We start from the raw sequence: 12,177 nt of genomic DNA, 5'->3' as shown, positions 1-12,177 counted from the left end.
AGTCTTTCCAAAGGTGGGAAAAATAGGATGAACTACGGTGGCCACGGATTCCTCTCTTTCATCTGCATCCCCAGCCTGATGCTGTGGGTACCAGGGTTACTGCCTGAGGGGTGGAAAGTGCTGGAGGGGCGGGGAGATAGAGAACAGGCAAAGGGTAAGATGTTGGCTCCAGGATTAGCCACAGAGGTGTATTTTTAAGGATGGCATAAGTCAAAGAAGACAAGATGTAAAGAGCTGGTCAGTGTGGACAGTGGGGAAGTAGGGGCGCATCCTCCTCTGCTAGTAAATATGTTAAAATAGAAAACAAATGTCCTGTTTCCTGTAGAGGAGGCGCTATGCTGAGGGCAGCAAGGCTCCAAGTGTTGAGGCGGCAGAATGGGAGGATTTTGAACTTAAGGAATGGAAGGCTTTGGTTCTAGAGGCAGAAAAGAGTAGACACTGAGAGCACAGGACCATGGAGAAAGGGCGAGGGGAGGTATCAGGACAAGGGTTGGGGTGGGGACACTGCAGCCTGGCCTGACTTTCATCCTCAGTTCTGCACACACTGCCGGGCAGTGTTTCTAAGGATGAGAGTCTATTTTTAGAGGAGAGATTTATTTCTTTCCATTCCAACTGTTTACTTCTGTCCTGGCCTTGCAATTCTGCCGGTTTGTGTTACAAGAAAGCACTACAGGCCATGGACCAAACCTGGCTGCTCCTGGGATGGCCAGGCGAGCCCTGATCCCTACAGGACCTGAGCTGGAAGCCATTCTGCAGAGTCAGACCTAAGGTGCGAGAGGTAGGCCCAGGTCCTCATGACACGACCGCCACCCAAGCGATGTGATTCATAAGCTTTTCCCCTCTCTCAGGCCCATCACTATGGTCGTGAGACTCATGGGACTGGTACAATGGCGGCTTGGTCAAAGACAGCAACCAAGCAGTGTGTTCAGGAGGTTGCCATAGACAGGGTCTTACTCCTATATTTTGTATGCATATGGTAGTGTATGTGTGTGTGGGGGGGAATAGCATAGACTCCTGCCACCATGAGGCTCAACCACAGGATCTTTGTGGAGATATTATGAGACAATCCCCCACGAAATGGAGCCCTCAACATGTGAGAGCATGTCTGCACAGAATCACATTACCTCGAGCCTTGCAGACAGCCTGCTTCCATTAGCGTTTCTGTGGTGATACTGTGTCACAAATTCCCAACAGCTGACTTAAAAATTAGCTCTTAGGCTCCAATTCCTTTATAAGGTTAGGATTAATCTCCCTTCTCTCCTTCAAACTGTTTAGATTCTTAAAAATAGTCATTTTCCCCTCTAAGCGTCATTAACAAATGCTATTAATAAATTATTTGTTGGTAGCCTCTTAAGTTTTTCTTCATATGCTTAATTGTGTGTGTGTATGTGTGTGTGTGTGTGTGTGTGTGTGTGTGTGTGTGTGTGTGTGTGTGTGTAAGCACTCCTGTGTTGGCACCCTGGCCTGTCTGTTCCCGTGTATGTGGAAGCCAAAGTTATTTATTGACACAGCATCTCTCACTAAACATGAAGCTCACTGATTGGTTAGACTGCCTGGCCTATGAGCTCTGAGAATCTATCTGTTTCTTTCTTCTCACCCTCAAGCACTAGGAATTCAGGGAAGAGCCTCCCCCTCCCCTGGTATTTTTATTTGGGCTCTGGGGAATCAAAATCAAGTCCTTGTGGTCATGAGGCACTGAGCTATCGTGACCCAGGTCTCATTCCTCTAGGCCTCAGTTTCCCCATCTTAAGGTACAGCTAGGTGCAGCTGAACCCACTCGGAGGACTAGCCAGTCCCTGTCCACCTGACCCATGTGAGTGGCATAAGAACCTGCCCACTGTTGCTGGCTCACGTCCCTTGCACGGCTCGCCATCCCCTGTGCTCATTTCTCCCACTGCCCAGCTCAAAGGTGATCTGAGTGAGGAGTTGGCTGGGCTTCAGTGCAGCACCCACTTAAGTGCAGAGAGAGAAAGGGCAGGGCTGGGGAGTCAGTCAACAGCAGATACTTTTAGCGCATGAGGCATTCCTTTCCCGAGGGAGTCCGAGGGCAGCAATCTCATGATAAGCTCGAGATTTTCCAGAGCGCGAGACACTGAATTTTGAGTACCTTTTTTTTGAATGTGTACAAGTTTGGAATCCTCTGTGGCAAAGCTGCTTTTCAAGTGTTCTGCTCCACTCTTCACAGGACACTCAGGCTTAACAGTTGCACAATCGCACAGGCTACCCTCTGAAGTGTTTGCTGCCATCAGGTGCCAAGACAGCTAGGAGGGGCTCAGAAAATTGTAAGTGGATAGAGCCCTAGGAGGCTTCCAAGCCATCTGGACCAACTGGGTGTACTGAGAGGGGAACTGAGATGCAAACAGGAAAGGACACAGGCCTGAGTAGACCAGACCCCACTATCTGTGGCCCACCTCCTTCCAGAAAGAAAAGGATGATTTTTATGTGCTGCCCCTGGAACCACAGAGCCAGAGCACATGGGGCGGGGAGGGGGGGCAGCTCCCTTCCCTCCAAATTCCCATGAGGCCTTGGGTACACCAGGTGGGCAGTACAAATTACATCCAAGGGACAGATGGAGCTCACTGGGGGATTACTTCCTCTGGCTAGGGTGTGACCTCCTGGACCACAGTTGGGCTCTGCCACTGCCTGCTTGTGAGATGGTGGACAAGTTAGTCCCCTTGCCTCTCAGCTACTTCATCGGCAAAGCTGAGATGCCAAGAGTACCTGCCTCCCAGGATCATGGTGAAGTTAATCGAGCCACGTCTTCCAAGTCCTTAGAACAGCTTGTGCATGTAATATGTGCCACATCAGCACCGGGACACAAAAATAAGTGCAGGAGCGTGGAGGCTGCCAAGGGGCAGTGCCTGGGCCCTGAGGAGTCTGCTCTGGTTTGGTCTGGACGTTGGACGTCAGCTGCAGGGGCAGCTTCCTTCCCCTCTCTGGGCTCTGATCCTGGTCTGTAACAGGGAGACTAGACACCTGTTGGGCTCCCCTCCTCTGGGCCTGCATACCTCCGGCCTCTCCCAGAGTCCTGATTACAGAGCTGGGCCCGGGGCCCAGTGAAACTGGAGCTGCAATGTTCTGTTCTGGGGTGACGGGAGGCCCGCTTGTCTTTCAAAACTCAACTGTCTTGTAAATCAGGTAAGGGAGAGCATCTCAGTGAAGGGGTCGCTTGTGTGGCTGGCACACTGGCCCTGCCACCCCCATCATCGGCCCTCCTCTCTGGTTTCTCTTTTCGTCTCCCTGGACTGAAGCAGAGAAGAAGAGAGCCTTTGAAAACGCCACTTTTGAAACCACAGCAGTTGAAAATAGTGGGTCTCAGGTGGCGGAGATCCTGCTCTGAGATCTATGCGTCTCTCCAGTCAGCTTGCAATTTGACTCCTGGCACCCTGTTCTGTGCCCTGGCAAGCTAAGCAGAGATCTGAACCTCCTGTGTCTTCTTCCTCCCTCCCGTGGGCACCCACAGAGTGGCCTCTCCCACTACCTTCCAGGTGAAGCAGGCTGAATGGTACCGAGGCCCCTGGGGATATCTGCTGAGGCCATACAGCCTGGTGTTTGAGTAAGGGGCTCTTTTAGGGTTCTTTATTGGTGGGGTAAAGTGGGAACCCAGCCAGCGCCTCAGCACAGTCATTGGAAACTAAAATCTTGGTTCTGAGAGGCTCCATCCTCCTGGGGCTGACACAGGATTGTGACCCCTGTCATCACTGTCCTATTTGCAGCCACTGCCTTATCTGACCTCATCCCAACACTGCAGCTCAGGGTGACGCTAAAAGAGCACAGGGCCAGTCATAGCAGGCATGCAGGAGTCTGGGGTGGAGTGGATGGTCACACTTCTTCAGGGGAATAGTACAGACTCAGTGCCCTAGAAGGCCCGCCCTGTGGAGAGGGCCAGCAGCAATCCTTCCTTATCTTTAGGGAAAGCATCTGCCTGCATGAGCTCCCAGAAGGCAAGGTTCCCAGGGCAAACCCCTCTCACCTCTAGCACTAAGCCACACCGAATCACCACTGAGAGCCCCACCCCCACCCCAACTTTGCCGCTACAACTCCATTATGTTCCTCCTTCCCTTTTCCGATCACATCCAAGTGTCCAAAGAAACCTCCCTGAGATTCCCCCCACCCCACCCCCGACCCCCAGCGAGTGAACCCTGACCCAGGCACCCACACTCAATTGGAATTCTTTGCTTTTAGTCTTGACTTAGAAAACCTAGGGCTTGGTTCCAACCTCAGCGGCTCTGAGGAACTTTCCACCAGGAGGAAATAATCACCAGTCTGAGCTCAGTCTCTGCCCTCCTGGCGTACCCTGAGCTAACCGGAAGCAGTATCCGTACCACACCATCCAATGGCGTGACAGTACCCAGCACTAAGCTAACTGTGGACATCCATGTGGCTTTTATTCTCACTCTCAAAAGCACTTCCCTCTTGTAAGTCTGTGGAACTATCTAGAACAGTTGGAACAGAAAAGCTCAGTCTTTCCTTTGCTGTTTACTCTGAATGGAGGAGGCATGGTAGGAGGGACCTAAGACTCTCCACCAAAGGCCTCTTGACAATTAACGAGCAGCACCACCAAGGAACCATCTGATGGTTGGGACAGTTGGGAACGGCAAGATGAGGACATGCTACTTAGATGAGTGTCATTCTGTGGGGCTAGGGTCAGCCCTTGAACAAGCAGACTGGCTGAGCTATCCAGGAAGAAACCTAGTCTATAGATTAAAAAAAAAAAGGCCCCTGGAAACTGGGCCCTGAAAGGGAACAATCAAGTCCAAAATTCTATGGGTGGGACACACCGAGGCAAGGAGGACAGAAAGCAGCCTAAGACCCTGTGTCAAAGCCAGGACCAGGGTGGCCTTGGTCCCTGTGCCTCAGCAGCAGTGGAAGAAGGTGGTAACAAATACAGGCCATCTCCATCTGTCTGGCCAGAGAGCAGGGCTACAGCTGACACGAGTTTCTCCAGCTTGTTGAACGTGTATGTGGACAGCAAAGCTCACCATCCCCCACCCAGTCCCAGCACGCAGCCTAAGCTGTGCTGACATTTGCCGGTACCTACGTAAGCAATACTCCTCCACCGCGGGGTTTGAGTAAACCTCCCTGGAGATCTTACCTTCCCTCCTGGAGAAGAGGGAGGAATTTTTCTGTCGTACATAGCATCGTGTTGGGCACAGTTATGACACGCGGTTGTCTTTGTTTGCTAATAAGCGCCTGTGGTTTGAAGTGATACATGCAAGTGCCAGCTTAACAGAGGCAGACTTGTGATGGGTAATTGTATGAGTCGGTTTGCCCGAGCCACGGGGTGCCAGGCATTTGGTCGGATGTTATTCTAGTTGTCTCTGTGGGAGCTGCATTTGCCTCTGTAGACTGAGTCAGGCAGATGGCCTCAGTGACGTGGGAGGAGGGTCCATCCCACCTGTTACAGGCCTCAACAGAACAGAACAGCGGAGGCTCCTCCAAGATAGAGGACTGCCTTTTACCTAAACAACTGCTGCAATGGACCACCATTTTTGTTGTTGTTGTCGTCGTCGTCATCTCCCTCCCTGTGTTTTGGACTAAAAGCATGAGCTGTGCCTAGGTCTTGGGCCTACAAGCATTTAGACCAGTTTGGAATCACCAGCCCTCCTGGTTTCCAGCTTGACAATTGCACATCTCAGGGCTTGTCAGCCTCTAACTCCATATGAGCCAACTGCTTATAAATCTTTCTCTCAGTGGGATATACATTCTCTCTCTCTCTCTCTCTCTCTGTGTGTGTGTGTGTGTATCTTCTTTCTCTGTGTCTCTGTCTCTCTCTTTCTCTGTGTGTCTCTGTCTTTGTCTCTCTCACACACACACACTTGCACACACATGTACACACATGCACACACACACACACACACACACACACACTTGCACACACATCTTACTGGTCATGTTTTTCTGGAGAATCATGAGTAATCCAACATTTTAAAAATAGCCCTGACAAGGCCACATCATCCCAACACATTGTCATATAAGGAGAAAGACACTGGTGGCTTCGGGAAGCACCTACCTGGTCCTCCACAGTGTGGCCACCACACTGCCCTTCCACCCCAACCCGAGACCAGCGCTGTTCTTCCCTGACACTCACATCTGGGTCCAGCTCGTCCAGCTCGTTCTCCAGCGTCCTGAGCTCTTCCTCTGTCAGGGCCCCCAGGATTTCATCTTCATCCAGGTCACGGTATTTCTCCAGCTCTCGTCTGTAGGACATTGTGGGAGGGTATGTCCTTGTCTGCTGAACTTCTGTGCTGACTGGTGAGCTGTCAGAAAGAGGGAAAACTCTTAAGATAGACCCTTGTCAGAGTTTGTCTCTAGCAACAAGTGTGACGTGTTTAATAGTGGCCAATTTGAATTAGTAGTCTGTCCACTTCCCAATAAATGGCAAGTCCTGAAGGTGTGTGATTTAATGATTTGTATTTTCTTCCTTTGATCTGTGTGTGATATGTGACTGCATCTGTGTGTATGAGTGTGGGTGTACACACATGATGGTCAGAGGATGACCTCCCTCGGGTATCAGCCCTTGCTTCCTGCCACCTTGGAAAACTAGCCTAGCTGGCCTTCAAGATTCCAGGGTATCTCCTGCCTCTGCCTAGAATCTCACCATAGGAAGCCTGAGGTTGCAGGTGTGCTCTCACTACAAGGGATCGGAGGACTTGAACTCGGGTCCTCATGCTTGTGTGCAGGTGCCTCACCTCACCCAGGTACCATTTCCTCAGTCCAATTTAACAAACATTACTTGGTTGCAATGGGCACTGCCAGTAACTGGAAGTAAATGGGTGGCTATAAATGGTTTGAGTACTTGATGATAATTTTATTCTTACATAGTTAAATATTTTCTGGACAATCTTCCCAATGTCCCAGTGGGAACCATCAGTGCCAGCAACTGTCAGGTTCACCCTTTTAAGGGGAGGGTTAAGTGAACATCTGCTGCATGAAGCGCCTCACCTACCATATCTCAATCAATTCTTTTAGAAAGCAGTGATGGCTTTGATACAAACACAGAGCCATCTGCTAAGCCCTGCACGCAGGAGTCTCCAATTTAACCTGCGCATGCGTGTTTAGTGTTATCCACCTTTCTCAGGTGAGGACATCTCAAATTTGAACTCAGGTCTTCGGGGAGAATCTAGCGTCTGGGTCGTAGAAGCCTTTTGATAGAATCACAGGACACCATAGTTGAGAAAGCCACGGACCGGACCCTCCAGGGAGCCGCTTGCTTCAAAAGAAGTGATTTATGCAGGGGAACAGTCTGTGCCTGCCACTTCCAGGCTGCTTTCTCCTGTTGGGTGCTACCCAACACCCCTCACACAACCCTTCACACATGTGAACTCCTTCCAGCTGGGGCTGTCAATGAAGAAATTGAAAGATGGCCTTGAACTTGGCTCGGGATCCCTCACAGCTTTGTTGCTCCTTCACCGGGCTGCATAACCTCTCTCTAGTCTGAGAGGGACCGTAAGGCTGTGAGCCTTTCTGCCCTTTAGCCTGACTGAAACAGTAAGGTGATAAGCTGGCCTATCTGTCACCTCCCTGAGAAGTTCTGGCAACTTCTCATGAATTTGACCTCACTGTGGCTCCAGTCCTGGGTCCACACCTCTTTGAGCAGTGTCTTACCCATGAGCACCTTGTTTCTGGTTTTGTTTTGTTTTGTTGGTTTTTCGAGACAGGGTTTCTCTATGTAGCCTTGGCTGTCTTGGACTCCCTTTGTAGACCAGGATGGCCTCAAACTTACAGCGATCCACCTGCCTCTGCCTCCCGAGTACTGGGATTAAAGGTGTGCGCCACCACTGCCCGGCCCTTGTTTCTTACTCCCAGGGCCCAGCTCACAGGAGGAAACTTCTCACTAGACCAGCCCAGTTCTGGTTGTCTACTTGCCTCTGGTGTTCCTGAGGAGGAGGCACCTCTGCCTGTGAGACTGTCCCCTGTCCCAGGCCTCTTCACTGCCTGAGCCTCTCCACCCTCCATCCTTTCAGAAGCTGATGAGCAAGCAGCCGAGGGATGCCTTGAATGTGGCAGAGTACAATCTAGTCCTGTGCAGGCAGTCCGTGTAAAGAATCAACCTATGCCTTGGGCTTCCTCTGTGGCCGTTCTAAGCCCCAGCACCTCAGCCACACAGGGGCACACTGCGTGTTAAAATGAGGCCTCGCTTGGAAATGTCTCTTGAAGGGCCGCTGAGATCTAACTAGGTTTAGACAAGGTTAGACAAGAATGGAATGGGCTGCTACCAAATATGGCTGCTGTTCCTACAGAAAGGGGACATTTGGGCACAGTGTCCACACAAGAGTAGTAGTGCCAGTCACTGGTGCAACAGGCAGCAGGACGAGCCTTTTGCAGGGCAAGGCTTGCCAGCAAATGTCCGAAGCCAAGGGAGACACCTGGGCCTGTTCTTCCATTTAATTTTCAGAAGGATCAAGAGCAGCTGGGCATGGTGGCACACACCTTTAATCCAGGCAATGGGGTGGGGTGCAGGGGAGAGCAGAGGCAGGTGGAACTCTGTGAGTTCAAGGCCAGCCTGGTCTACAGAAGAACTAACTCAGTTGACACATTGATCTTTGCTTCCAATCTTCAGACAGGCATTTGTTTAAGCTGTTAGCGTCCTGGTTTGGGGTACATTGTTCCAGCACCCCAGCACACTTGTATGGTTACCACCCCTCGTCACAGCAATTCTCTTTAGACTCCCAAACAAACAAACAAACAAACAAACAAACAAGAATACACCCATGGTTCATTTGTGAAATAATGAATGGAATTTTCCACAGCAGAGAAAAATGAGAACTGAAAGAACACAATCAATCCATTTAAAACCTGCAGTTTTTTTTGTTGTTGTTGTTTTTAAATTAAGGGCAATTGGAGTGATTTAAAACAAATTAAAGCCAGGGTTCACTAACTACCAGAAAAAGCATCCGCTCTGGGGAGCAGGTTCACACTGCATTAATGTAAATCTGCATGCATGGACATAGCTGCAGGGAAGGCAGTGTGATAGCCTCCTCAATAAGAAGGACGGGCTTGCCCGGCAGGCGTGGCACACGCCTTTAATCCCAGCACTCGGGAGGCAGAGGTAGGTGGATCACTGTGAGTTCGAGGCTAGCCTGGTCTACAAAGTGAGTCCAGGATAACCAAGGCTACACAGAGAAACCCTGTCTCGAGAAAAAAAAAAAAAAAAAAAAAAGCTTCCTAAACGCAGAACCCCAGCACTATCCTATTTTCCAAGAGAACCTCACTTGGTCTGAAGTCCTCCTTTGACCAGGCCCACCAAGCATGCCATGTTCATACCATAAATGCATAGCCCTGCTCATTTCCTTTTGCTTTGGAGGGGCAGGGGCTGCTTGTAGGTGCAACAGCTGGATGCTGCCCTTGAGCAGCAGCCTAACTTGGTTTGTCCTACATGAAGCCAGGAAACAAGAGCATCCATGGCCTCCCTTACAGGGCCCAGAGGGACTCAAATAACGACTCCAGAATGAAGTCACAAGGACGTCCAGCATGCCCGCCAAACTCCCACCTCTGAGATGGGCTTCAAAAGAGCAGCCTGGTGTCCGCCGTGCTGCAGTTTGCTTCCCCAGAGGTTCTCGCGCTAGAACCTGCTCTCCAGTGTGGCAGTGCAGAGGTAAGACCCACTGCATGCCAATGGATGGCCCCCCGCATCCGGGAGTATACATGCTACACAAAGTAGACTCAAGGGGTTATTTTTTTTTTAAATGCCATGAAGTTGGGGGCAGGTAGCAGGGTGGGGTAGACCCAGGAAGAGCAGAGAGGTGGATGTGACAAAACTGTATTAGTTGGAGGTAGTTAGGTCGTTGCAGGTGTTGCCCTCTGGAGGGACCAATTCTGGTCTCATGGAATGGCTTATTTATTACCTGAAGGAGTTGTTATAAAAAGATTGGTCCTTTCTCTTAAGAGTTCCTTTTGCTATGATGAAATTCCCTGACTAAAAGCAGCATGGGGAGAAAGGGTTTATTTCATCTTACAACTCTCAGGTCAAGCTCCATCACTGAGGGAAGTCAGGGCAGGGACCTGGAAGCAGGAACTGAAGCAGAGGCCATAGAGGAATGCTGGTTTTACTGGCTTGCTTGCTCCGCATGGCTTGCTCCCTGGAGGGTCTTGGTCTCCAGTGTGGCAGTACTGTTTGTTTTTTAATACCACCCAGGCCCATGGGTGGCACTGCCCACAGTGGACTGGGCCCTCCTATACCAGTCAATAGTCATCAATCAATAAAATACCTCACAGGCTTGCCCACAGGCCAGGCTGACGGAGGCATTTTCTCAACTGAGGCTCCTCGTTCCAGATGGCTCTAACTTGTGTCAAGTTAACAAAAGCTAGACCCAGAATCCCCTTCCCTTGCTGTCTGGGTCATGGTCTTGCCATGTGATTTTTTTACTTCTGGTGCGTCTTCCCTCCATGTGGCCGTGGTCATGTGATGATGCAGTCAAGAGGCCTCTCCTCACTGTAGGGGAAGAGGGGCTGTCTGACAGGATTTTCACCTCCAGAACTGTGAGCTAAATAACGCTGTTTACTTTGAAAAGTACCCAGCCTCGAGTATTTGGCTTAGCAATAAAAAGTGGGGGAAAAGACAGTCCTTACACATTTTAGATTGTATTGGTTCCACAAGGACTGGACTACAGGACACTGTTGTTGTTTTGTTTTTTGAGACAGGGTTTCTCCATGTAGCCTTGGCTGTCCTGGACTCACTCTGTAGACCAGAGTGACCTTGAACTCACAGTGATCCGCCTGCCTCTGCCTCCCCAGGGCTGGGATTAAAGGCGTGCATCACCATACCCAGCTTTACAGGACTTCTTTAAAGGTTTATTTTACAGTTAGCCAGATGTCTCCACGAATAGAGTGCAATAGAATCCAATTCTTTTGTTGTGACATTAGGCCTTATTCATAATAGCCAGACCTTGTAAACAACCTAAATGTCCCCCAGTTGAAGAATGGATAAAGAAACTGTGGTACACTTACACTATGGAATACTACTGAGCTATTAAAAACAAGGAAATCCTGAAATTTGTGGACAAATGGATGGAACTAGAAACGATCATACTGAGTGAGTTAACCCAGAAGCAGACTTACTTATAATTGGACACTAACCTAAAAGGGATGTCCCATGAAAGTCTTCACTTACCAGGAGATTGGGATAGATGTGAGGACATCCTATTGGGACTTTAGTGAGAGAAGTATGGGAGAATGGGGAAATAGAAGGATCCAGAGGGTCCTAGAAACCTACAAGAATATCATGATGGGCAGATCTGGACCCAGGGGGTTCTGCTCAAACTACTGCACCAACCAAGGATAATACGTGCAGTAAACATTGATCCCCTACTCAGATCTAGGCAATGGACAGGACATTCTCCACAGTTGTGTGGAGAGTGGGGACTGACTCTGACTTGAACTCTGGTGCCCCATATTTGACCACTTCCCTGTGGTGCGGAGGCCTGGTGGCACTCAGAGAAAGGATAAGCAGGCTACCAAGATGAGACATGATAGGCTGTGACCATATAGTGGGGGAGGAAGTTCCCCTTATCATAGACCTAGGGGAGGGGAATAGGGTGAAAGTGGGAGGGAGGGAGAACGGGTGGCTACAAGTGAGGGGAAAACAACTGAGATGTAATCTAAATAAATTAATTAAATAAAAAAAGAGTGGCAGCTGAGTGGTGTTGGTGCACGCCTTTAATCCCAGCACTCAGGAGGAAGGGGCAGGCTGACCTCTGTGATTTCGAGGCCAGCCTGGTCTACAAAGCGAATCCAGGACAGGCAAGGGAAACCCTGTCTCAAGAAAACGTGGTTAGGTGGCAACTCTGGGGCCTGCTGAAGGAGAAATTTGGGGCCTGGCAACAGGCTACCCCCATGATGCCACTTGAAGAGCGGACATCTTCAAACTTCCCAAGGAGGCCTCCTCTTGCCGCATCCAGAGAAGTTTTACTCTGCATCCACCAGAATCGCTGCTAAGTTCAAAAGCGCTGATCCACAGGGGTTAAACCCCTTTTGAATGTCAAGCACAGTGTGACGAGGCACTAACTTTAAATAAGCCAAGAAGAACCAAGAACTCCCAAGGTAAACCACGAAGCTGCCAGCTGCAAGCCACACTCCTCTGGTTGGCTCCTAGGAGTGGCTTCTACAAGGAAGGGTTCCCCTCCGAGTGTGGGGCCAGGGGAAACTGGTGGGGAGGGGGTAGGGTATGGGAATGTG

General features: G+C 50.2%; 1 protein-coding gene across 1 annotated transcript in view; it reads right to left on the bottom strand.

Annotated features, from left to right (window-relative positions):
• Tmod1 (tropomodulin 1) overlaps positions 1–6,282 on the bottom strand; it is a 51,180-nt gene extending 44,898 nt beyond the window's left edge. Inside the window, exon 1 of the mRNA XM_051161608.1 lies at positions 6,092–6,282. Within this exon, the coding sequence (XP_051017565.1) occupies positions 6,092–6,211 (120 nt within the window). The 5' untranslated portion in view covers positions 6,212–6,282. The remainder of the gene's footprint in view (positions 1–6,091) is intronic.
• Between the last annotated feature and the right edge of the window lie 5,895 nt (positions 6,283–12,177).

This window comes from Acomys russatus, chromosome 2, assembly GCF_903995435.1.
Source record: "Acomys russatus chromosome 2, mAcoRus1.1, whole genome shotgun sequence".
Lineage (NCBI taxonomy): Eukaryota > Metazoa > Chordata > Mammalia > Rodentia > Muridae > Acomys > Acomys russatus.
This window is presented reverse-complemented; position numbering and strand designations above follow the sequence as displayed.